This window comes from Pleurodeles waltl, chromosome 3_1 (genome assembly GCF_031143425.1).
Source record: "Pleurodeles waltl isolate 20211129_DDA chromosome 3_1, aPleWal1.hap1.20221129, whole genome shotgun sequence".
Taxonomy (NCBI): domain Eukaryota; kingdom Metazoa; phylum Chordata; class Amphibia; order Caudata; family Salamandridae; genus Pleurodeles; species Pleurodeles waltl.
In genome coordinates, this window is record NC_090440.1 from 955,015,195 (window position 1) to 955,043,051 (window position 27,857).

The window sequence follows — 27,857 nt, forward strand, 5'->3', positions numbered from 1 at the left end:
GCAGTGTACATTTTATTCTAACATACACCCCAGAGGGCACCTTAGAGGTGCCCCCTGAAACCTTAACCGACTACCCGTGTAGGCTGACTGGTTTTAGCAGCCTGCCACACACCAGACATGTTGCTGGCCACATGGGGAGAGTGCCTTTGTCACTCTGTGGCTAGTAACAAAGCCTGTACTGGGTGGAGATGCTTATCACCTCCCCCTGCAGGAACTGTAACACCTGGCAGTGAGCCTCAAAGGCTCGCCCCCTTTGTTACAGCACCCCAGGGCACTCCAGCTAGTGGAGTTGCCCGCCCCCTCCGGCCACGGCCCCACTTTTGGTGGCATGGCCGGAGGAGATAATGAGAAAAACAAGGAGTCGTCACTGGCCAGTCAGGACAGCCCCTAAGGTGTCCTGAGCTGAGGTGACTCTGACTTTTAAAAATCCTCCCTCTTGCAGATGGAGGATTCCCCCAATAGGGATAGGAATGTGCCCCCTCCCCTCAGGGAGGCGGCACAAAGAGGGTGTAGCCACCCTCAAGGACAGTAGCCATTGGCTACTGCCCTCCCAGACCTTAACACACCCCTAAATTGAGTATTTTGGGGCTCCCAGAACACAGCAAGATAGATTCCCGCAACCTAAGAAGAAGAGGACTGCTGAGCTGAAAAACCCTGCAGAGAAGACGGAGACACCAACTGCTTTGGCCCCAGCTCTACCGGCCTGTCTCCCCACTTCTAAAGACACTGCTCCAGCGACGCTTTCCCCAGGGACCAGCAACCTCTGAATCCTCAGAGGACTGCCCTGCATCTAGAAGGACCAAGAACTCCCGAGGACAGCGGCTCTGTTCACCAAAGACTGCAACTTTGCAACAAAGGAGCAACTTTGAAACAACACGCGTTTCCCGCCGGAAGCGTGAGACTTGGCACTCTGCACCCGACGCCCCCGGCTCGACTTGTGGAGAACAATCACTTCTGGGAGGACTCCCCGGCGACTGCAAGACTGTGAGTAGCCAGAGTTCACTCCCCTGAGCCCCCACAGTGACACCTGCAGAGGGAATCCCGAGGCTCCCCCTGACCGCAACTGCCTGCTTCAAAGACCCAACACCTGGTAAAGGCACTGCATCCGCAGCCCCCAGGACCTGAAGGATCCGACCTCCAGTGCAGGAGCGACCCCCAGGTGGCCCTCTCCCTTGCCCAGGAGGTGGCTACCCCGAGGAGCCCCCCCTTGCCTGCATCGCTGAAGAGACCCCTTGGTCTCCCATTGATTTCTATTGCGAACCCGACGCTTGTTTGCACACTGCACCCGGCCGCCCCCGTGCCGCTGAGGGTGTACTTTCTGTGCTGACTTGTGTCCCCCACGGTGCCCTACAAAACCGCCCTGGTCTGCCCTCCGAAGACGCGGTACTTACCTGCTGGCAGACTTGAACCGGGGAACCCCCTTCTCCATTGAAGCCTATGCGTTTTGGGCACCACTTTGACCTCTGCACCTGACCGGCCCTGAGCTGCTGGTGTGGTAACTTTGGGGTTGCTCTGAACCCCCAAAGGTGGGCTACCTTGGACCCACACTTGAACCCCGTAGGTGGTTTACTTACCTGCAAAAACTAACAAACACTTACCTCCCCCAGGAACTGTTGAAAATTGCACTGTCTAGTTTTAAAATAGCTATATGTCATTTATGTGACAACTGTATATGCTATTTTGCTAATTCAAAGTTCCTAAAGTACCTACTTGAAATACCTTTCATTTGAAGTATTACTTGTAAATCTTGAACCTGTGGTTCCTAAAATAAACTAAGAAAATATATTTTTCTATACAAAAACCTATTGGCCTGGAATTGTCTCAGAGTGTGTGTTCCTCATTTATTGCCTGTGTGTGTACAACAAATGCTTAACACTACTCCTCTGATAAGCCTACTGCTCGACCACACTACCACAAAATAGAGCATTAGAATTATCTATTTTTGCCACTATCTTACCTCTAAGGGGAACCCTTGGACTCTGTGCATACTATTCCTTACTTTGAAATAGTGCATACAGAGCCAACTTCCTACAGTAGAGTACTCTCTAATGCTGATAATTAGCGGTTCCAAAGCTAGAAGGAAGAGTAGAGGGGGCATCCCTGTCCATTATCTTATTGTAACCTGAAACTGTTTGACAAAGGGCCAATAGTATGAATTCTGGCTTTAGGTTCTTTGTATAATGCGTGAATCATTCTTGAGAGGTTTGGGCAGAGATTAAAAGGTAGTGAGGGTTGCATGAAAAAAAAGACCAAGAGATCTTATCGAATGCCTTTTTGGCATCCAAAGCTATTGCCCAGGTGGGTAGGTTAAGCATTTAGCTGATACATCTAAGGTTAATAAGAACAGAGTAAGTAGGAGTGTTACATGAGTAAACCATTGGTATTTCGTGCACCGGATCACTGTATAATTAAGTGGTTTTGTGACATTAGGTGAAGGGGGTTGGATGAACTCTGTTAGGGCGAGTCCAAGTAAAAGCACAGATATGAAGGTCATCCCTTCTGTGGAGATCTTCCAGGTCTAAGAGATTACTTTCTAGTTGTACCATCCTCATCAAAATGGCAGTTAGAGTTTTGGATGAACTGAGCTTATGGTCCCCTAGGAAGCTTATTTGTGACTCAGCTACTGTCACTCTTCCTTCTAATAACTGGATATCTTGTGTGATGCAAGTGAGCTCATTTTGAATTATGTCTGTGCTGGTCTTTCTAGGACATGTAGGGTTTCACAATTCTGTGTGAAGAGATCCAGAGTAGGACAAGAGTCCAGACTTTGTTTGATTGGGGAGTCCAAAACCGGGGGTTTCTGTTTGGATCTCTATTGGCCAGGTTTCATGTCTTTCCGACCCTCTTTGGCATCTTTGGAGATGTGTACCCTGGAGTCAGCCATCCTGGTAAGTCCGGCCTCAAAAGGGTCTGATAGTCAGGTAACGGATGAGAGCCAAGAGTTGTAGCAGAGTCTATAGAATATACATTATCAGTGCTTGTCTTAACAGCCTTAGTAGGTAGGAAAGCTTGTGTCTGGCAGTAGGAGGAGGACTCGTACTTTGTTAGAGCAATTGCAAGACTCGCCCTTTTGTAATAATAGCGTCTGGTACGTACGGTTTAAAACACCATATGCATGGAGGCACACTGGAGAAGGTATTTGTAGTGAGGAAATCTACTGAGGAGGGCACTGAATTGGTGGCCCTTGAGCTGTACTGTAAACAGCGAGCCTGGAGCAGTGCTTAATCAGCTGACTCCATATTTAGGTCATGTAGAGCATGTAAGAAGGAGCTGCTGAAATTCCCACTTGCACCCAGGTTTAAGCGCACAGCATGTAAGTAGCATGCACAGATGTTGGCTGAATGGGTTTGGCTGAGCAGGGAAGGTGCCAGCAAGAAGTACAAGCTTGAAAAGTCATAGTATGGGTGATTATCTCGACAGCAGCCATTTTGGAGTCAGGTGATGCTTCTTCCCTCCACCAGTGGGCCATGTGGTGCACGAAGATCTCCACCAGGAGACTGAAAAATAAAGTTGCAAGTGGCGTATGTGGAGCAGAACATTATACGAGCACAGGATCGGGCCTTGAAAACAGGTAGCAATGCTTTTGGGTGGCGTAGCAGAGCTCAGGGACTAGGCAGCCATCTTCTCAGGCGGTAGCCACAACCCCCACTTTTGAGTGGGATCCTGAAACAGTCAGAAGGTGGAGGGCAGTATCTTATAGGATAGTACTTTACGAATGGTATCCCAGAGAACCAATACTCTTACACCCCAACTGGATATCAAACTTACGCCCTCTGCGTACATGTCTCAAAGTAGTAAAGGCAAGCTGCCAAGGCTTATTCTACATGGTAGTAGGGATTAGAATTTTAGAACAGTAGAAACACTTTAAATAACACTTAACTGTAATGCCCAGTCAGTGTTGTAACTTTAAGGAAGACCTCAACAGCTTTTTACAGGTAGATAAAACATGCCATTTAAACTAGTATTACACGATGAACACCAGGTTGAGCTAACATCTCTCGGTCCAAGATAATGTCCAAACATGCTTTGCAATGGATTTCCTGAAATACTGGCGCTATGGCCAATGTCAGCTTATAAAGCTGGCTTAGGTCAACCTGGAAAGTTTTAGAACTCGTCAAGTTTCCATTTTTCCTAAGAGCTTTACCGCACAAGGGATTTAGATCTGTGCAATGGCTAGAGATGTGGTAATTGTGGACTACATCCATGTACCGGTCCAACACTGAGTATAAGATTGGTTCTCTTGGTGGGCTGAAGCCCAATGTGTCATTCTTACAGCATTAGAAAGAAAGTCAAACCTGAACATTTTCAAAACTAATAACCCTAAAAAATAAATCTTCCCGAGTTACAGTGACCAATGTCAATGGTGACATGGGTCCGTTCAAAGAAGTCCCAGTTTGATTCAGTTCAAGCACTGGAATCCCAGGTGTTTTTATCAGCTTAGTGGGGGCAAACCTAGTAGTGGACCACTGTCCACTATGTAATATTTCGAGAGACCTAAACAATAGTGGTCTGTGTTTCAGAATAAGCTGGTCACAGTCAAAATTTTGGGTTGGCCAGGCAACTAAGGGATTTGAAAAACCTACTAAATCCAACTGCTTACCCAGTTTCCACTGCAAATTCCAATGTTGATCTCTTAGGAACCATAATGAATTCAGCTCTTGGTGATGCAGCTCCCCAACGCTGGTGTGCATGGCCCTTTTAGAGTCCAGGTGATCTGCAGATTACTGATATAAGGAGCCCTGTATTTTGCCTCCTACTTGCCCCTAGGTAGGAACCCAAATCCAATCATAAGTCTTATTTTTTCAAATCAGCCCCCCCACCCCTCCCACCCTCCCCCCCCCCACCAAATCCTGGACCGGTGGATCCTTTTTATCAGGGTGTGGTGCCAAGAGCTATACACCTGACCAGTGTGTACCAGACAACAAGATTTTCTGCATTCTGTATCAGAGATCCGCAGCTTTTTCCTGCTTAAGCACTGGCCTACAGTAACAAAGGAAAATGGAATCGGTATCTTTCATATTCGGGGGACCTATTCTAAAAAGACAGAGCTGGCAGTATCTCCTACCCACCAGGTCGAACAGATTTGGCTGACATTTCTACAATCCATTCACAAAGCGAACTCTATGAATTGTGGCCACCATCTTAAGCAGTTTGCATACAGAGTCCAAACAGACTCCACTTACTCTGTAATCTGCACGTACGTCCCACATAAGACGAAGTTACAGAATACAATAACCTTTTACAGGGGCAATGCCAGGACAGTCTCTCCACAGGGATACACGTGAGAAGGTCTGTGCCTCAGAGTACTAATTTGCTTCCTGAGTGCCAGTAACTTCAGAGCATGAATTGAGGGAACCCAAAACAACTCCCTTTTAGAAAGAGGTTGCGATATAGCTGTCTCAGTCATGATAGCACGGCACTGATGACAAAAAGTAAACTAAAAAAATGAAATACCTTCAGTGGACTTGCAAAATTGTAGGAGTTCACAGGAGACAATTCCATTGCAAGCTAGAACAAAATGGGCTAGAAAAGAGGTCATATCGTTTGGCAGAATACTGGCCATAGAAATGCTTGAGAAAAGGATAGTAAATAAAAATAAGTAAAAATGATAAGTAAGCCAAGCTTTTCTGTTTAGGTGTTAAGTACAGAATTAACAGATCAGCAACAGCCTAATACCAACCACAAAAAAAACAAATAAGATGTCATACCTGTAGATATATTTATGTATGAATGAATATATGTATGAATATATGCATGTATATATATATATATATATATATATATATATATATATCTGTATATCTATATATCTCTGTATCTCTATCTCTCGATATATCTGTATATCTTATCTATATATCTATACATATATTTTTTCCCTTTCTTTCCACACACAAGGTGCACAGCAGTCCACAAGAGAGATTATTTAGTATTTTAATTACAATCACAAGGAGCAGAGAAAGACCAAGTAGTCTCTCTATTGGCCGCCCCACCCTGGCTCCCAGCCCGGTGCCCTCCATAATGCCCTTCATGGGGCTATCAGCATATTTTTCTCATACCTTGTGGTGCCCCACTAAGGCCAGGGGCACCACCAACATGTAATAAAACTTTAGTGAGGGCTGCAGGTAGTACAACTCCCCCCCCCCCCAGCAGAAAACAAACTTTTTAAAAATGTACTCCGGTTCCTGAAGGCTATAGAATATAGTTAAGTTAATGTTTACCTCAAGGTGGGTAGGACATTTGTTCTTCTAATGAAAATGGCAGGGACCTCTTGGGGTTGTCCTTATGGGTGCACTATGTAGCCTGAAGAGGATAAGAGGAAGACTGACTGTGTTTACCTCTTCACAAGGTCAATCAGTTCACCATGTATATTAATACGGCCACCTTTTGATAAAGCCTATATGTTTGCCATTTATATATTGATGTGGTGTCCCCTTGAGAAACGCAATAGATTTGCATTATTTAAAATGATAAACCTTTATAATGTGATAAGTGCGCTCATAGTCTGGCCGTGCAGGGGTGGGGGCGATGTTGGCCTCCTGTGTGCTGGGAGGGCGTAGAGGTTGGAATAGATAGCTATGGTAATAAAATCCTACTCTACGTTAAAAAAAAACATAAATTCACTGAAAAAACAAAGGTTAAAGTGACATTGGTGAATTTCAATGTTTTTGTTTTTATTTTAAAAAGCTGTGTTTTAACTGACATTTTCACCTGTTATAGTTAATTCAAGTAACTATAACTTGTGCCCTCGCATCTGTGCATATCAACTATTGTAGTTCACCATGTGACAACATAGTATAAGCAGCCCAACTGGACAATGCCCAGTGCTGTCCATTGCCCAGTGCGCCCCTGCGGGACAACACCCTGTACCTCTGCCGCACATGACTGTGCCAATTGAAGCAGATCATGTGTTCCCTACTACAGAGAATTAAATATGACTGCATTCATAGTGATGTTTGTATCTGCAGGATGTTGACAAAATGTTGATATGTTTGCACTGTACAAAGCATTTTTTTACATTAGCACTCTACTCTTGCACTTAAGTCTCTATCACAAGTTTTGGTTTGGCAGAAGTGGAACTAAACAGAAGTGGAGGAAAAGCAATCTGGCTCATTGGAACAGTTTGGTCATGTGAAAAGAGTACAGCCATATTGTTTTTGGCAGGCCCACAAATTAGGAAAAAAGCAGATATCACAAACTTAAATTATGCGCATAAATGACCACGAGATCACACTTTTCCAACATGTGACTTTAGCAGCATCAATGTGAATGCTTCCAGGGTGTGCCAGGTGATTGAAGTATAAACAGGGCTAGTCTTTGACAAGAACTGTACCTTCAACAGGTGTGGCTCAGTGACCCCTTTGATGGATTCTTTCTGTAGGGTTTCAATGGTGGGTCTGTTATAAACTCTGTCCACTAACTCCGGTGCTGTCTTCAGATGAGTTGCAAGGTCAAACTGTTCAACTGAAATAAAATATTTAGTTAATGTTCTCATTTAAATGCCCTCAAACTCACAGTAAATCAAAGTACCACTGAACTCGAGTAGTAGGTGATCAATTACAGTAGTGACCAATAGAACTGTACATCAGCCCTCACTGCAGGAGCAAAGCTTGTTACCTTATCCAATTTTACTCCTCTTATTTAGTTACAAGTGCACTACTACGTGTGGGGTGGGGGCAAGCGTTCGGGACTTGTCTCCATCTGTTAGGCCCCAGTCAAGAATGACTGCAAAAAGTTGAACCTTTGCCAGAGCTTGGGTGACTAATTTCATAAACTTCAGCACCAGTGAACACCTTGCCCTCTCTCAGCACTGGCTAAACCAGAGTAAGTCAGGATATATTGATGGTTGTGGAGGCCGAATTGGCCTGAGCCACATAATAATTAGAAGATGGCATTCAGCGTGCACCTGACATTATTGTACTTGCCAGCACAGCTCCTTTTGTCCCATTTGCCACCTTACACCTCTTTAGGCTCAGGAAGCAGGTCCTGCCTTCAGTGCTTCAAATGGGCAAGTAGTCCTAGGTACAGAGTACCTGTACTACTCTAGTTTGAATGTACCAGCACTTCTCAGCAAAGCTTCAATACTTCTGATGGGAAAAGTACCAGCACTTTACAGTAGGAAACCAGCACTGGTGGACAGTTAGTATCAGCACTTTAATATTTCCATTTTGGGGCACTGAAGACCAAGCACACTACAGCACCATACCATATGGACTGAAGGAAGCTGCACAAAGCCATTCAAGGACTGAACCAGATCGTACCTCTGTACTGTGCAAGGGGGATAATAATAATAATAATACGTTAAAGTATATGAAGAATAGGACATGCTGATAGTTGGGGATAAAATCTTGTATTTGAAGAAAAAAAAAGACATTTTGAGATACAGAGACAAAAACAAAATTTACAGAATATGGTAAGCTGGTGCGACAAGACAAAGATAATAAATGAAAAGCTAGTAGGCAGGAACTAAAATAGCACTTAAAAAAAAAAAAAAAAGGACAAGCTGATCGCTTGAGACAAAATGAGGATATTATCAAAATATTACATGCCATTTCTTCAGTGCTAATTCATATTTATGTGTGGACAATTTTTAATATATCATTTCTTTTGTGAGCGTTATTTTCATCTACAGTGGGTACTTAATCATTCTAATGCTTGAAAAATCAATGGCTTTTAGTTAAAATGTCTGTAGACATTGTGTTGAAAAATGCATCATGTGGTCTCATTAAAAAAATTAAAAAATTCTGGAGGTGCAGAGTGGTAGTCAGTGTTGTGACAGAAAAGCATGGTGAAGGAAGTGTATAGCTACTCTGAGTGCCCAGCTGTATGGATATCAGAATCCCTGGTACTGATTTTTGGTCATGGGAAAACATGGATGATGCGTGTGAGCCACAACCGAAGCCAGTCTAATGTTAATGCAGCCTTGTCAGACCTTGAGAGAAGCATCAAGTTCTCATAGTGGTAGAGGACTGCTGCCCTTGGTAGGAGTTAAGCGATGCTAGTGTGGTGGCGGCAGCAGCATACATTTTTTGTGCTTCATAGGAGTCAGTGTGAATAGATCTTTTTTTACCCATGTCACTAGAGTGGCGCCTACTTGCCCACTCATGTAAAGCTCAGTTGCATTGTACGCAATTCACCTTTGGCTTATGTGATGACTGTATGTAGTACCAGGCAACGTGTGATGCTTGTGTTTGCGGGCTGTGTTGTATTTGTGCCTGTACATGGTACAGAACATGCTGGCAGCCCGGGGCCCTTAAGAGCTTGTGGGAGGTGAGGACCACAACCCCCCAGACAGGAGATGTGGATTGCTGACATTCCTGAGGGCTGGGAACACCAAACTGGAGGGCGAAAAAAAAAAAAAAAGAGCTTCCTTTGTGCACATTAAACATCTCATGAAAGAGATGCTGGTTGGTGGGCCTGGGCTCACTGTCGGGCAAGATGGTGGGTCAGATTAGCACTGTAAGACCAGGGAATCATAGTAAAGGGGAAAGCTTAGGCCCCTGAACCTTTGTGACTCATATTTCAGTGGAGGCTGAAAGGAAGGTGTGCTCCCTTCTTCCTTTGTAGTGGGTGAGTCAGAATTCTAGATGCTCTGGCTGTGGCAGACTGTCTCTTTGACAAAGGATAGAATCGAGGATAGGGAACTTCAGAGGTGCCAACACCCACAACACTAATTTCAAAGGACCAGACACTAAATCACATTTGTCTGGAAATGGGCCATAAAAGTAGGACCATAAGTTCCACAAGCTGTTCATCAGCGTGGAAAGAAAAATCACCAAGACTCGAGCTGCTGCAATCAGGATTGGAGACCAAAGCCTGCTAGTCTGGTAAGTAGAGAACAGGCAAGTGAACATATACCCGGACTATAGAGCGGAGGGGCAGTCCCAACACGTTTCCTTTCTGCCTGTTAAATGCCAACTTAGACAAACTGACCTGCGTTACTCACCGATGTTCCTGGCTAAACTACAAGCCCATTACTCTGGCACAACCAGCTTCTTCACAACCCTGGCTCGGTCCTGGAAATGGCTGGAGACAAAAGTGGACTTGCTGCAATCACAGGACACGACTGGTGCCGGCAAAGTGGGGAGAAGGAGGGCTCCCTGCGGACAGTGCCGCAGCATCCCTCCCCACCCGACGTCGTGCGACAGCAGAGTACGCCACAAAAGATCAAGCTCTGGCAGTGGCTGAACTAGAAACTCGCCAGTGTCATACCACCAGTTCCCCTGCCTGGTCCATATGCTCCCTGGAAGGTGGCCAAGAAAGGGTCTGGATGGGCATTCCTCCTGAACTGTGAGCAGGCTCGGCCTTGACCCTGATGAATTGGTGATCAGATTGAGGACTCTGCGTTCCCTCTTATTGTGCACTTCCGGGGGCACCTCTCGATGTGCTATGCCATTGAGGGGGTCTCCCCCACTGTGTGATGCATGTGGGCCACATCACCTCTGTCCTTACTCCGTCTTAGCTTACCCCCCCTCCACCCACAACCTTGGTGGACTTAGCTTGTTATGTATTGTTTGGTGTGTTGCTTTTGGTCAGGGGCTTGTTTTTTCTTGACCTGAGGCGGGGAGTTGGGGGTCAAGGTTTATGTTCTTGTTACAGGTTCTCCCTTTCTTTCTCATCTGTCTGCAGTCAATTGTGGGTGGGCTGTGCGTGGGGGTTGGGGGCGTGTGGCCGTGGGGGAGTATGACTCATTGTTTAGCGAGTATTAGTTGCCAGATCACGTTGTGCAGAGCGCTTTCAGGAAACTGTCATCGGTGTGATATATTCACTCCATGTGGGATCTGCAAGGCCATCCATACCAGTGCATTGTCTGTGTGGGAAAGAGGATCTATGTCTGATATCCAGGGGTTGCCATTTTTTTTATACGAACCAGTAATCAATACGGATCCATACTGCATGCAGTGCAGAGTAGAATGTGTAGTCCGAGGCTGTGCGCGATCGCCACACATCGGTAAGTTGGAGCATTTGTATAATGTTATGTGAGATGCGCAAGGTTTCCCACCAACATTGGAGCAAGTAGAGTTTATCGGGTCATAGGTCATATCGAAATCAGTCCCCCCCCAGTACTATCAGTTCTGCATCTGAGAACTGCAAATGAGCAGAGAGCTCATGAAATAAGGTAGGGGAAACCGTGTTGGGGGCGTAAATGTTAGCAAGAAGATCGGATTCATCTGTTAGGGTACCGGAGACTAGGATATATCTACCCTTTCTGTGTGAGATGCTGTTATGGAATGTAAAGGGGATGTTTTTATGAATCAGGGTGCAACCCTCACGGAAATATGAGCTGTAGTATGCGACAAATCTATTGTCCCTACACCCCCATGTGGATGCAGATGTGCAATCGGTCCATGGGGGAGAGGTGTGACTGTTGAAAGAATGGGAGTTTAATATCATGGTGGACCTGGTATGAGAGGACTTGCTTGACCTTCCTGGGTTTATTAAGACCCCGAATGTTCTAGGAGAGATAAATAAGGTCTAGTGTTCCAGACCTCCTAAACTGAGAACCCATTGAGGTATCGTGAAGAACAGGAGTGCGTGTACGATAGTTGCCAATGTGACAGTGTGATGTTGTGTAATAACTAAATAAATAAATAACAATATAAAAGTAAATAACATACACAAAACCCAACCTCCCACCCACACCAGCAAGGAAGACAGCTGGTAAATCCCAAATGCATAATGATCCATAACAACTTTATTTAAGTGGTGTACAGAGTGGGGATGTGACAACTCAGCATTATCCAGTGCCCTCACGGAGGATAGTTCTGATAATTAAAAAAATTGTTGAGTAACATACAAACCATGTCTCAATATCATGTTGGAGAGAAATGTGGCTATAATAGAATGAGATGACATGCAATTTGAATGGGCGAATGGGCTGCAGCAAGTCCAGTTAATTCCATGAAGCATAACTTAGTCCAAAGGACTGTCAGTTGCACCAGCAGTCTCAGCAGTTGGTGAATGAGTAGGAGTGGTTTGGCAGGGAGTTGAGCCCACTGAGTCTCGCTGTTTGCAAAACGTGGTGACGTCAGCTGGACTGGTGAAAATGAGGGGCCGGCCGTTGATTTCCATGCTGAATTTCAGACCCCGTTTTCTTAGGGTATTTTTGACATATGCAAATTTCAGCCACACCACTTGGACTGCGATGGTGAAGTCGGGCACAGCAAAATAATGGACCCCGCTCCTGAGCAAAGCGCAATCCTGTGTCTGTGCCTATAATTTAATAGACCATCTATTATTGGGCCTGGTGGCACCCCAGGTGGAAGTCAGGGACCAAGTGATCTGTGGGCTCTTTGTACCACAAAGGTATCAGTGAAGTCTTAACTGTTGAAAAGTTCTGTGAGTAGACATTACCCAAATATGTCCGGCCGACCCATGTTCATAGATTCTGCAACTTAAACTATTCGGAGGTTCTGCCTTTGATATCTCCCTCAAGATCTTCATTTTTGGCTACTGTGAGTTTAAGCAGCCTCTCTTCACCTTCTCCGAGCGCTTTACTATCCTGGTGTTGTCTTTTATTTCCAAGATCCTGGATTATGTGACACCGAGTCTGGCCGTATGTCAATCGAGTCTTTCACTCACCTGATCCATTCTGCTGTTAACCACATTGAAGCGGTGAAGGAAAGTGCCCCTTTGTGACGCGGTCACCCCTACTTTTTGCCTCATATTCAATGCAATTTTGACTGAAAGCGCACTGGGTCCCTGCTTACCAGATACCCAGTGCCAAATCTATTTCACTAAAATTGTGCAATTGTTCCCCAATTGGCAATACTTTTGCCCCCCTGTAAGTCCCTAGTAATGGGTACCCCTGGTACCTACGCCATGAGTACCAAAGAGTCCTCAAGGGCTGCAGCATGTATAGTGTGCCACCCTCAAGGTCGCCTCACCAGGCACATGTAGGCTGCTATTACAGGCGGACTGTCTTCGTGCAGCTAAAAACGAAAAAAAAAAAAAAGATGACACAGCCTGTGTGCCATGTCCCCTAAACTGCATGCAATATATGTAAATCACCGTTACGGCAGGCCTTACAGTCCTAAGGCATGTAAGGACATATAAACTGTAAAACTGTAAACTTTGCACTTGTATAGCACACTACTCACCCGTTAGGGTCTCAAGGCGCTGTACTCATACCGCTATGGAACCCCTCCTGCCTTTTCCCTGTGAGGTGCCCACTCCTGGGGACCCCCAGGGTGAAGCCAGGCATCAAAGCGCTGTTGGGGCCGTTGTGGAGATTAAGCAAGCTATTGCCCAGAGTTGCAGAGTGGGACCCATTAATTAGATTAGGCACCGAGGCGAGAATTATCTGGTCCAAGGGAATTGAGCCCAAGACCTGCCGAAGCGGGACTTGAACCCTGGTCTTGAGCCAGATCTCTGCTTCAGGGTCAGCGGCTCTAACCATTGTGCCACACTTCTCCATGTAAGGACATATCTGCACAAGTATATATGCCCCTGCTATGTCTTTGTTGATTATTAAACATAGTGAGTAAACAGGGAAGCCATTTTTAAGTACATGTGCTAGACACTGGTCAATACGAGTTCCACCAGCTATGTGACTGCTTCACAGAAAATAGGGATGTTTGGTATCAAACATCTTGTATTAATAAACCATCACCGATACCTGTGATGGATGTATTAATGCATGCACCCAGGAAGCACCTTACAGGTGCTCCCTGAAAACCTACCATCTACCCGTGTGGGGACTCACCAATTTTATCCAGCCTGCAACCACTAGACATGAGTCTGACCCCCAATACCACCAAAGAAGCCCACCGCCCTTGGTATGCAGATCTGACTTTATTCATAGGAGAGATGCTTACCCTACTGCCCCAGGGCCCATATGGTGCCAGGACAGGCAGGAAATCTAGTACACAGAGAGATGTGTCCACCCCTCATATCAATCCCACCCCTAAGGTGGGCTGCCTGATGTGGACACTTCATTTAGAAAACTGCCATCTTGGTGTTGGCAGATTTCCGAACTCTGGGACAGGCTTATGCCCACACCAAGGGATTGTAAGGGGGTATCCCATTATATACTGTAGGACACTGCCTCTTTTTGACATGGTTACACCCCACTTTTTGCCTGGTATTTGACGTAATTTCGTACGAAAGTGCACTGGATTCCTGCTAACCATGCCCCCAAGGCCAGATCACTTTCCCAAAACTGCACAGTTGTTTCCCCAAATGGCAACACCTTAAGCACCTTCTGAATGTTCCTAGTAAATGGTATCCCTGGTACCTAGGGTACTGAAGAGAGGCCCTAATGTCTGCAGCACGAATTGTGCCACCCTAAGGGACCCCTCACCAAGCACATGACAGGCTGCCATTGCAGACTGTGTCTATGCACACACTGCATGCAATATATTTAAGTCGCCCCTCTAGCAGGCCTTGCAGCCCCAAGGCTTGGTGTATTATATTACATGTGGGGGCATGTCTGCACGAGCAGATATGCCCCTGCTATGTCTTTGTCGATTCTCAGACATAGTAAGTGACCAGGGAAGCCATTTTAAATGCATGTGATGGACACTGGTCAGTACGAGTTCCCCTGCTACATCATGGCTTCACTGAAGATAGGGATGTTTGGTATCTAACATCTTGTATTGGTGAACCCACACTGATGCCAGTGTTGGATTTATTAATACATGCAACCAGAGGGCACCTCAGAGGTGCCCCCTGAAACCCTACCAGCCTCTGGTGTGCTCGCTCAACAGTTTCTGCCAGCCTGCCACCCAGGACACTATTCTGGACACCTAGGATGAGAGCCTTCTGCTCTCAGGAGACCCAGAATGAAAGCCTGTCTGGGAAGAGGGTGTACCACCCCCTCCCACAGGATGACCTGCTGATTAGCCTTCTTAAAGCGGCAAGCCTCAAAGGGCTGCTGCCTTTAAAATGCCAATCTGGCTCTCTTCACAGGAGAGGAAGCCACCCACCCCTTGTCCAGAGCCCATTTGGCACCTGATCAGGTGGGAAAATGAGCTAGTTAGGTAGGCGTGTCACCCCAGGCTAGAACCAACCCTAAGGTGGGCTACTGTGAGGTGGACACCATTTTTCAGAAGTAGCCATCCTGGTGATGGCATACTTACGAATTCTGGGACAGGGTTGTGCCCACTTACCACAGGGAGTGATCATATAGTGGGCATAGTGGCACAAAGGGTCAGTAGCCCATTGGCTACTACCCTACACACCCCTAAAGCCCCTTAATTAAGTATTTAGGGAAGCCCCTTGCACCAGAGAAGCAGATCCTGATGACCTAAGAAGACAAAGGACACCAAAGAGCAGAGACAGAAGAGGAGAAAAGGAACAGATGACCTGGTACCAACCCCGTCAGCCTGTCTGCATCCCTCATTGAAATCTGAAACAAAAGTAGACTCATCCTGCAGTTGTGACTCCAGAAACTCAGGAGGACTGCCTGCCTTCAATAGAGACTCAAGAGCTCCAGTGTACAGCGGCGCTGTTCTCCAAAAACCTCCTAAGAAGGGACTCAGAAGCCTCTAGAAACTCCAAAAGCCGACACCTGAAGACACCACTGCACCCGCCATCCCCGACCTGAGGTGAAGTGGACCACCAGTGCCAACAAGGTTCCCCAGCTCCCCAGAGTTTCAAGTCCATCGTGGTTTCACCCCTCCTGGACTCCCCAACAACGCCTGCACCCTCAGATCACAGGAACCCTCAACTGCAAGTGCTCCTGGACACAGAAACCCAACACCAAAGAACACCTCTGCACCTGTCGCCCCGCTCTGTGGAGAACAGGACCAAAGGTGCACCTACGTCCCTAAGCAGCCAACATTTGTAACCTACCTGCTGACCTCGACTGGCCTCCAGGCCAGAGCCTGCATTATTTTGCCCCATGGAGATCGATCTCCATTGAAATATACTGGGTATCTAGTACCGCTCGGTGTGACCTGTTGGTGTGGTCCTGAGCCTTGGCCAATACTAACCAAGTATTGGAGGTTAGCCCCTTAAGTCAGCATACAGTACCTGATTGCAGAACTTGTTTTTCCTCCCAGAGGGAAACATTGCAGAACTCAGAAATTGCAGTGTCCATTTTTTTCAAAGTGAAAAGAATTCCTATTTAAACAATGTAGTTAGTCAAACAATTTTTCTCTGATGCCTAAACATTTATAAAGATACTTGCTATTTTTATTAAATGTTGTGGATCTCTTTCTTGATTTGCGTGTCTCATTTATTGACTATTGTGTGTATTTGCAGATGTCCTGCACTCCTCTGCGTTAAGCCTAAGGCTGCTTGACCACACTACTCCCTAAAAGAGCACCTTGGGATTGCTAGAGCAAACCCCGTCCAATAATAAGGGAACCCCTGGACTCTTTGCACGATATATCTCATTTTGATATATTATATAAAGAGTAAGCTTCCTACAAGCGGGCATCTATGGAGGCCAGCTATCAGGTCTACCATGATGGCGCCGCACCATTGAGTGACACCATCTCATCTCCCCAGGCCTGATCGTCTCCTCTGCTGAAGAGCCGTTGCTTGTGACCAGGGGTCTGGCTTTGGTCGAACAATAGTTTCTTTTGCTTGGGGTCACCTTCCTCCCCATGTTGGTAGGTGGGAGCTGACCAGTAGGGGAGGCTCTGGGGATGCCTAGGAGGTCCGCAGTCAGGAACGTGGCCTCCTGTGGATTCTGCACCACAATAGTATGTAGCAGTTGTGGTATGTCTACCTTCCTGGCTGGTCGGCAAATGTGGGACGGAGGTAGGTCACATGAATCCTCACTCATCCATTGCCTTTTGGTGAGGTGTTCGTTCCGGATGGGGGCCAGGTTTAGGGGGATAGGCGCTGTGATAAATGAGATGAGGCTGGTATGAGGCCAAAGTGATGCCGTTTGATTGGGGGGGGGGGGATCTATTTGTTAGCAGAATGTGTAGGCCCTCCTGCTGATCGTTCAGCATCAATAGCAGGAGAAGATTAAGGCGCCTCCCTTTTTCTGCGAGAGCTGCTGCGTTTACTCATGGGCAGGGGGGGGGGATCAGGCTGGCAGCTGGTCATGGGATCGGGGGGCTGTTGAGGTGCCTCGCACCGTCTCCAGGTCCTGCATAGGTAAGCTACTTCCGCAGTGCCACAATTGTTGGTGGGAGGGAGAGGAGCCAGGACTGGCGGGGTAGAGAGCAGGCCTGCGTGTCTCAATAGTCCCGAATTCTCAGGCTCAACTGAGGCCCCTGTTGCTGCGGGGCCTCTCAGGAGAGCGCGGCCCACCGCCCACCACTCAACCCATCAGCAAGTGTCCATCAGGCTCCCAGTGGCTCAGGCAGTGTGTTAAAGATGGCCAGAGTCTCTTAGTTTGTCAGTGGCTTGCAGATGTTGCCAGTTAGGCAACTGTTAAGGGTGATCAACTCCGCAGCTTCTGCACCGTGTGGCCATCTTGGTCACCTGCATGGCCACGCCCCCACAGTGGGGCATCTTTATGACAGCCATGAGACATATTTGTCTAAAAGCTAATTATGGTGTCAGACTGTCATTCTGTCAGGAGCTGATGGCTTTAGAGGCGACAATCTGCACAGCAGAGAATTGTGTGGGGTGAAGGGGTGATCATAGGAACTTGCTGGCCTCTGGACTGACTATAGGACTCTACAAGATACACTGGGTAGGTTGGACTATGCGTAGCACACCCTAAAGCAGCAAGCGAAGGGCGATAAGGTGGTGCGAGTGCTGGCATGGTAGTTGCACTCTGAAAATGAAAGGCCTGGGTTGGCAGCTATCCGGTCGGCGATGGGCAAAATACTCGCATTGCAGCTGGCCATCAATGCAGATATCTTTGATTACTACAGGGCCCTCTACTGGGAGGAGGATGGGTTTGCTGGGCGTGAGCGTGCAGCATATTTTGATGCCCTTCCAATTCCCAGCCTGGATCCTCCCCTGTCAGGCACTGAATGCCCCTCTGGCGGTTGAGGAAGTCCAGGTGGTTTTAGACCAGATGGCGCACAAGACCCCAGGAACAGATTGCCCTCCTGATGAGTTTTATATGACATACCGAGTCAAACTTGCCCCATGGTTGTTGACCCTGTTTCAGGCACCCAAGACAGTGGGTCCCCTTCGTCCTTCAATGAGAGAGGTTCTCATAGTGGTACTACCAAAACCCAACAAGGATCAATTAGAGGCCCGCTCTTACAGGCCCCTTTCATTGCTTAATACAGATTGCAAGATATTGGGGAAGATTATTGCCAATCGCCTACTTCTCCACGTGTCCATTGTGGCCCACCCAGATCAGAATGTCTTTAATCCAGGGAGGAACACAACTACTGTTCCGCATTATGGAGAACTAGGTCTTGCATTTTCGGCTGGGGTGGCACTCTCACTGGATACTGAGAAGGCTTTTGACTCCCAGAGTTGGTGATACCTTTGGAGTGCCTTAGGGTGCATGGGGCTGGAACTTCTACGTTAGATAAACTTGCTGTACAAGGATCCGATCACTAGAGTGCGGACAGGCAGATATTTCATCACCCTTTGAGGTACGTTGAGGAACCAATAGGGCTGCCTGCTCCCCCACCCCCCCCCCCCCATCTTATTCGCTTTGGCCCTATAAACTCTAGCTGGCCTTTTTAGGGAGCAGGCCCATAATGGGACGAACGCAGCAGCATTGCGTGGCGGAATATTTAGCTGTATGCAGATGATGCACTGATATGCCTCAGAGACCTTGTATGGGTCTTACCCGCAGTGATGGAGACCTTAGATGGTTTTGGGGCAGCCGCAGGCTTGCACCTTAATTGGACCAAGTCCTGCCTCTTACCTCTGCAGAGTATTCCCAAGGACAGACATGGGGACCCTGCCACTTCTGGCTCTTGTGGCAGTTTGATACCTTCCACTACCTAGGAATCAACCTCTACCATAGAGAACGTGACCTAGTAGACAGCAACCTTGGTAAAGCATTTACTGGAGCATGTCACTCGCTGACGTTTTGGACCTCAATGGGCAGGGTCTCTATAGCAAAGATATTGATATTGCCCCTGCTACTGTATCACTTCTCGACTCTACCAGTCTCTCTACCCCAGGGATTTTTTGGAGACCTAAACTCGCTCCTTACTTCCCTACTCTGGGGTACTGGAAGGAAACGGGTTGCACTGCGGAGACTGATTGATCACATGGAGAGAGAGAGGGTCTGGGTGTGCCTGACTACAAACTTTATTATGTGGCTGCTCAGCTGCAGTGGCCCATGCAATGGCTCAGAGGCTACCCCAGTTGTGAACAGATGAGTGTCCAATGTGAATAAGGCGATAGGGAAGTGTTGAGCTGGCTGATGATATGAGGAGGTGATGTCTCGATAACTGAGCCACCTACTTCGAACGGTCAAACACTGTTGGGATTGTTACGTAACAACACCTGGTGCTCCGGCCTCATATGCTCCTAACCTAGCATTTTGGGAATTACCGGTATTCCGCACTGTAGCCGACAATCACGGATCTAGGGCGTGGACCGAGGCTGATGCCACCACACTTGAAGATCTCTACAACCATCAGCTACTGTTGACCATTCTGGATCTGAGACTGATTTCGAATTCCCTGAACGCCATTTCCTAGCATTTAATGTGCTGGTGGCAGCTGTTCGGGCAACCTGAGGGTGCAGATCGAGCTGAGCAGCCCATGTCTCTAGTACAGCAGATGCTGCTGACTCACAGCTCTGGCAGACATGAAGTCACACTGCTCTACGATGATTTGTTCTCCTTGCGACTGCCTGACCTCCAGGGGTTGCGCTATAAATGGGAGCTGTCCACTGAGTGTAAGCTAAAAGAAACAATGGGATAATGCACTGGCACAGGTACGTAGTGTCTAGGAACTCCTGTCTGAAATACAGGCAATTCAACTATGTTTACCAAACGTACCTGACCCCCATGCCACTTGCTCCGCATACTTCCAGGTGTCCCCTCAAGGTACGCAAGCTGCCTCTGTGATGAGGCAGTATTTTACCATATGGTCTGGGAATGCCCGGAAGCTGCAAGGTTCTGGGAGGGGGCCACCCAGGAGCTGACAGAAATCATGTAGTGCACTATACAGTGAGAACCACTCCCTTGACTACTGGGCTTGCTCCTGCAGACACCTAAGAATAAGTACGTTGTACGCTTTCTTAATTTCGCTTTCATACTAATGAAGCACTGGATAGCAATGACATGGAAATTGGATGCTGCAGCACCATTGTTTCTGTTGCAGTGTGATCTCATCAAATAGGCCACAGCCAAGGTTGCACAGTGGAGGACTCTTCCCACTGTGCGGGGAACGCTGCTGCCCTTGGATGACTGAGAGGGGTATGTGACTGAATTACTGGACAAGACTGATGAACAAAAGCCCCCTCCCTCAGTGGGAAATTATGCTTTTCCACTGGTGATTGCCAAATTGGTACGGGGGGGGGGAAAGGAGGATAGAGTCCCCTTCTTCAGGAGGGTGAAACCTCCATGCCTTTCCTTCCAGGATCACCATGCGAGGCCCATGGATCTGGAGAGTCCCCACACCTGCCTTCCTTTGGACTAGGTCAATGCCGCTTGGATTGGCTCCCTCTGCCCCCTCCCACAGGCCTATCAGACAGACCAGTTTACTGGGCGCTCGGATGGGGAGTGGGAGGTAAGGTGCGGGGGTGCCCCCAACACCAGGAGGGTGGAACCTCCATGCCTTCCCTCCCGTGATCACCATACGAGACCTATGGATCTGGCGGGTCCCCACTCCTGCCTTCCTTTGGACTAGGTCAATGCCGCTTGGATGGGTTGCCTCTGCCCCCCTCTGCTGCCCCCCCCCCCAACCCCCCCACAACCACCACCACCACCACAGGCCTATTAGAAAGGCCATCTTAGTGGGCACTTGGATGCTCGTCTGAGGTCAAAGCCCTGATGACTCCACACCTGTTACCCAGAGGGTTACCACCTACCCACTGTAGACATAAATATCTTTCTCTTTGATTCCTTTCCCATATCCTGACATGTATTGGTACCACCCTGACTGACGTGTTGCAGGTGCTTCTGCTGTTTATTAAATAGAGTGAGTGGAGTTTTCTCCCCTTCCTAATATCGTTATAGGAAGTGTGAAGTGGTACCATATCTCCTGGACTACATATTCTTTTGGCAGGACACCGTATGACTGTTTCTTCACTGATTGTTTATGGGTGGGACAGCAAGGGTGTATATACAGGCGGCTGACTCTTGATGAACAATTATTGTATTACTATTGAGCTTGTGATTTGAATATGTAACTGCCTCATACTGCAGCGTCCCAGTCAGGGATGTGATGTTTGTAATTGCTGAACTCTTTCTTGTGTTTCATATAGTACATTAATAAAGAAGCAGCAAAAAGTAGCAGCCAAGATTCCAAGACAGCTTGTGCACATGTATGCGGAAGGGCAGGATGTCTTGGAATGGCCTGTGGTCGATTGGGAGGTGCAGGCCTTGAATGAGGTGTCCAAGGCAGCTGCTTTAATGAGTTGCTTGCCTTTGGAAGGGATAACCTTTATTGGGAGGATCCCTGTGGCGGACCAGATGGTCTACGAGCAAATAAAGGAAGCTCAGACTACACAGTTTAGACAAAAGATAGCTCAGTACCTTCAGGGGTTGATTGAATGCAAGAGAGATGATGGACTTCCATTTGAAACCTGGGTGCACAGTGCACTGTGGGACCGGAATGAATGGTTAAGAGATACTGAGGCCAAGGATTTTAATTCCCCTAACTACCTGATGCTAACAGAGCGAATCAAGGAGGATTTCTCTACCTTACTTAGACAACACCTGTTAGTCGACATTGCAAGCACTGTCTGTCAGATCTAACAAGTGGTTAGGTAAAAAGGTTCAACAGGGATTAGAGCTGCATTGTTCTAAACCAAAGGGGTAGTGGAACTCTCCACGCACTATTTCCCAAACGAAGGGAGAGAGGCCAGGACAACTCCCAAAGGGACATAGGAGTGACTAGGAGATAATAGTGTGTCTGGTATGGGCCATCATAAGGAAGAAAGGACAGGGTGGTCTTCTAAGTTCAATGGTGACTTGTTATAAGTGCCACCAGGTGGGATACTTTAGAAGAGACTGCCAGTTGAAAGACCTTATACAAGCTAAACCCAGGACAGTTAGCATGCTACACATGGGGAAAGGGACCTAAGCGGGCCCTCTGCAGTGAACTACTGGTAATGATCATCTGAAAGAGGGAACCAGATGCTCTGAAGAACATTTATCCTTCTGTAAAATAAGGTTTGCGCAGGAAGTCAGTATCAATGGAAGGTGCCTGCCCTGATGGATACTGAAGTTTACATGTCTATAGTTGACAGGAAGTATCTCAAGCCCAGGGATATTCTCCCTAGTGCTAAGGATGCAAATGTGGTAGCCACTGGTGAACAAGAACATGGGATACTCGCTTACCCAAGTTCAGGTAGAAATCAATGGCAATATGACCAGGGTAAATGTAGGAGTGAGAGCGAAACAAGGTGCTGGTTGCCTCAAGGTATTTGATTGGCTCTGGCTTAGTACCAGGACCAGAAGCCTTTACGGCTTGGACAGTCAGCTGTGCCGACCAGAGCACAGGATGTGCTGCAGTCTCAGAAGGAGACTGAGAACATTCTTGGTTAGAAGGGACCAGGCAAGGTAGTCTGCAGGAAAGGGCAGGCTCCAAGAAGGCTCACACTATGGAGCTCATTAATGCTGTTCCTGAAGGAGAGGAGAATGAGACTCCCGAAGCAGACGTGTTTGAATCTGGGTCACTTGCAGAGCTGCAGGACCTGCTGGCTGCTGGGTGGCTTACCAGGGATGATTTCCTCAAGGCAGAACAGTAGTGCCCCATACTTGTGGGACTGTGCAAGGAAGCCCAGGAACAAGTCAGCAAAGGAGTGCCCGGGACTATGTTGGCTTGGAGGATGGCCTACTTTACAGTGAGCCAGTGAATTCTAAGCCAGGGTCTAGCAAGAGCCTAGTGGTTCCATTGGTGCCCTGGAACGTCCAGTTGTCACTGGCCCATGAAGTGCCCTGGGCAGGACATGTGGGCATTAGAAAACCCAAGATAGGTCAGACCCTCTGTTAAAATGGCCACGGATACGCGGAGACTCTACTGAACATGTCTTGATTGCCAAGTGAGCTGAAAGTCATGACAGAGGACTAAAGCATCATTAGGACCCCCTACTAGTTGTGGATGTATCATTTGAGCATGAGGGAATAGGCATTGTTGATTCAGTTGACTCCCCCCCCCCCCCCTATTGTAAGATAGCAAGTATATCTTGATTGTGGTGGATCATGCCACCAGGAATCCCAAGGCAATATCTCTGAGAAGCACAACAGCAAAGGAGGTAGCAACTGCTTCCCTGAGAATCTTTTCTAGGGTTGAATTTCCAGTAACCATGATCTCTGATTGGGGAACCAACTTTTTCTCCTCAAAAGAGAGATGTGGGAGCAGGCTGGTGTGACCAGACAATCCGCCACATGGTATACCACCCACAAACCAATAGTTTGGTGGAGCAGTTCAACAAGACACTCAAAAGCATGATAGGAACTCTATCAGAGAACCTCAGGAAGAAGTGGGATCTTCTCCTGCCAGGTCTCTTGTTTGCCCACAGATAGAATCCACAGATTCAGTCTTCTGAATTTCTGTATGGTCACCGGCAGCGAGGTGCACCAACTTTAGTAAGAAGTGGGAAGGAATCTCAGTCTCAACAAAAAGGATGGGGTGGTTTATGTGACTGCCTTCATAAAACTGATGGTGCAATACATGAGTTAGGCGAAGGAAGCCTTTGGCCAACCCAAGAGCTTATGAAGGGCTGGCATGACCAGAAAGCTACGCACCCTGGGTTATCAGGAAGGTCAGGAGGTGTTGGTGCTGAAGCCTATTTGTCGCAGGGCTTTGGAGAAGAAATGGAGTGGACCATACAAGGTAGTCAAAACATTTCTGTGGTTAGCTACTTGTGGACACAGGGTGTTCTATGTGAACCGTCTGAAGCCCTACCTACGGAGACTGCACTGTCACTGTCCTCTTCAACCTCCTCTGCCATAGCCATGACATTCACTCTCTTCCTGACCAGCAGAGTGGTGACATGAAGAAAAGTACTGCGGAAGGGGTTCAGTTAGGCCCTGCGCAGCAGCTATACTGTAGAGAGGTGTTGGGGTGGTTTTCCAGTCTCTTCTCTCCAACTTCAGGGTTTACACCTATCTGTGTCCACAACACAGGTGAGTCTGCCAATGAATGGCAGAAAGTACAGTTATATCTGAACAAGTTCAAGGACGCATCAAGGTTGAAGTTGGCAAGATGTTGCCCCTGGGGGTCATTGTGAGATCTCGTAGTCCATGGTCTAGCCCTGGGGGGCAAGTACTAAAGCAAGGGTCAGCAGGGAGCAGTTGTGAGTCCACTATTGTTTCCAGTCCAGGGAAGACCTGGCCTGGCAGCTCGGGCTGGACTGTTCCCATGGGGAACAGGGTCAAGACTGATTTGCATATGGCTGGGTCCAAACTGGGGTGGCATGGTGAGCAAAAGAACGATGGATTAAACCCAGATCTGTGACTGGGGGTGAGTGTTTGCATTGTCAGCACTCCGTCCATCATTCTTTTGTGACACTTTATTATTATGCAAGAGGCAAAATATGTCTTTTACATAAGAAAGCAGCAAAGCAGCTGAAATGTCAGCGTAGCTTCTTCCGACATGTTTAAGAGGGGGTGATCCTGTCTCACAGACTTCTACCGCCGTTCTGTATTCAACTGTGATCGGGTCTCCTGGCATTCCAGAGCAGCTGATCTATCAACAGCCCAGCCCCGACAGCACCATGACGCCACTTGAGGGTCTCCCTTCCAGCCAGTGGCTAGTTACTGAGTGGATTTAAGAAACCGGTGTTTAACATACCTTCATTCTTTGTATCCAAGAAAAAAATGTGTTTGTTGGGTTGCTTCCCTTCGGCATCCAGCAGATGGAGCTCCGACTTCAATCTTTCTATTTTCTATCGTAGAAGAAAAAGAAACAATTGAAGTCACGGTCAGGAACAAGCGAGACAAATAACAATGAGCAAGCCACGGTGACGAGTCCCAAAAAACAAAATAATATACAAACTATAGAAAAAGTCGTATTTCTTGAAAATTATAAGAGCTGCCCGGCCAATGTATCAGGTTTTAATCTACAAAGTGTTAATAAATATATACAGAGGGTTAATCGTGGGGTATATGCACGGAATACGGTACACTGCACTATATTACGAATAGCCACAGTGGCTTCTGGGATTTTTGTGGGTGTACGCCGTTTCGTGTGAACTTACATAACTCATGAAAACAGGGTTAACCCCACTCTAGATGGCGAGACAGCAGGCCATCGCCCCTAGTTCTCTTCCTAGGCACCCCAATATATATATATTTATAGAGAGATCCCAAGTTCCAAGATGTTTTTTTTTTTTTTAAAGATGCTCTCGTTGTGAAGCGCTTACTTATGCAGTCACGGTGTGCAGTCACAACAGGTGTGCGACGAGCCCCTCAGCCATAAACTCTGATGCTAGGTTATTCGGAGCCCAGGGCACAATGCCACAAGGACACTAAGTATTTTTGAGCCCTCGGGCCAAACATAATTTGGGGGCCTGTTCGGAACAATTTTGAATGTATTTTGCGTCTTCTGCTCATTCACACCATTGGAAATTACAGTGGAATCTACGTTAGCCCTGGGCTTTGACTGCACTGCCCAAGCAACGGCTGCACATGGACAGTGCAGCCATGAAGGGTACAATGAACGCTGATTTGCACGGCACAATGACAGGTGACCTACGCGTGGGTCCTACCTTGGCGCAAGCAGTCTCGCGCTGGACTGGGACGTAGAAAGACTAGTGGTCTGACCAAGCCTTCTACCAACAATGTGTGCTATAGCTGGCCTGTCAGCACCATTCAGGAATAGAGTGGGTGCTTTTGTTTACTGCGCGGCCACTGCTGCGTTGGACTGGTATTCAGAGTTTTATGACACTAAGCTGTGACTGCACTGGGAGCACACAGTGCCAATCATTACTGAACAGTAAGAGGCACATACTGTATAAAAACAAAGGCTTGAGAAGTTGAGCTGGACCTAAGCACTTTAAAATGTTTAACCAAATCCTAATCTAATAGGGATTTTTCTTTGGCCATCACCGACTCTCAGGTAAGGGACGGAACTCGGCTGGATAAAAGTAAAAGGAAGGTATGTAAACAACATAGTTATTTAAAAACTCTAGACAAACTTGATTGTCCCGTAAGCCTAACAAGGAGCTCCATTGAAAGGTGGGGGCCCTGAACCAGAGCCCACTTTGTCCATGTCTTCCTAGACAACCCGAAACGTACCCACGGACCCTTCGCATGCCACACCTGCAAACTCACCTTCCACCGCGAAACCACCCCGCCCGCCAGCCCACGCGACAACAACCACCTCAAATGCATCCTGATCAACGCACGCTCCGTCCACAAGCACACCATTGAACTATGGGACCTCCTGGACTCCACCGCACCGGACGTCGCCTTAATCACTCAGACCTGGATGAACGCCTCTTCGGCCCCCGACATCGCCATAGCCATCCCAGACGGCTACAAGATCTCCAGGAGAGACCGCACCAACCAAGACGGTGGAGGAATCGCCATCGTCTTCAAGGACTCCATCAACGTCACCACCTCCACAGAAGACACCCCCCTTGCCGCCGAACACCTACACTTCCAGATCCACACAGACCCCAAGACCACCCTCAGAGGAACTCTCATCTACAGACCCCCTGGTCCTCGCGCCCTCTTCAGCGACTCTATCACTGACTTCATCTCCCCGCACGCCGTTGCCTCGCCGGACTACATCCTCCTCGGTGACCTCAACTTCCACCTGGAACAGAACAACGACCCCAACACCACCGCCCTGCTCGACAACCTCGCCAACCTCGGTCTCAAGCAACTGGTGAACACCCCCACCCACATCGCCGGACACACGCTCGAACCCATCTTCTCCGCCAGCAACCACGTAACCTTCAGCCACTCCTCCGTTATACACTGGACCGACCACAGATGTGTCCACTTCACCTTCCGACGTGAGACTCGCCACCTCCGCACACAATCCATCCCGCGCCGACAGTGGAACAAAATCCCTGCGGAACAGCTTCGCTCCACTCTCAGCGACAACCAACCCACCTTCTCCACCAACCCAAACGACGCAGCCCTCAGCCTCACGCACTAGATCACCAACTGCGCAGACAACCTCGCTCCCCTCAGACGCCTCCCAAGACAGACCAACACCAAGAAACCTCTCTGGTTCACAGACACCCTCAAGGAATCTAAAAAAAACTGCTGCACCCTCGAGAAAGCCTGGCGCAAGAACCACACCGCAGATAACATGTCTGCCCTCAAGAACGCCACCCGCGAACACCACCAAAAGAAATTCCTTCACAGACAGACTGGACAAGAACACTCGCAACAGCAAAGAACTCTTCAACATTGTCAAAGAGCTCTCCAACCCTAACGCCAACGCCATCACGCCCTCACAAGACCTCTGCAACTCCCTCGCCACCTTCTTCCATCGTAAGATCACCGACCTACACAACAGCTTCGGACACCAGACCCAGCCAACCACCACAGAACCTACAACCCCAACCATCACCCTCAACACCTGGACTCACATCAACGCGGAAGAGAGCAAAGCCACCATGAACTCCATCCACTCCGGTGCCCCCTCGGACCCCTGCCCACACTTTATCTTCAACAAAGCCGACGACATCATCGCCCCGCATCTCCAGACCATCATCAACAGCTCGTTTGCTTCTGCCACCTTCCCCGAGAGCTGGAAACACGCAGAAGTCAACGCCCTACTGAAGAAACCTGCGGCGGACCCCAGCGACCTGAAGAACTTCCGTCCCATCTCGCTCCTCCCCTTCCCCGCCAAAGTCATAGAGAAGACCGTCAACAAGCAACTTACCAACTTCCTGGA

At 47.9% G+C, this 27,857-nt stretch overlaps 1 protein-coding gene across 1 annotated transcript in view; it reads right to left on the bottom strand.

Moving 5' to 3' along the window:
* Positions 1–27,857, bottom strand: part of UTP11 (UTP11 small subunit processome component) — a 134,935-nt gene that overhangs the window by 46,399 nt on the left and 60,679 nt on the right. The window contains exons 5-6 of the mRNA XM_069221313.1: positions 24,795–24,888; positions 7,331–7,461 (exon numbers count right to left, since the gene is read on the bottom strand). Coding sequence (XP_069077414.1) covers positions 7,331–7,461; positions 24,795–24,888 — 225 coding nt within the window. The remainder of the gene's footprint in view (positions 1–7,330; positions 7,462–24,794; positions 24,889–27,857) is intronic.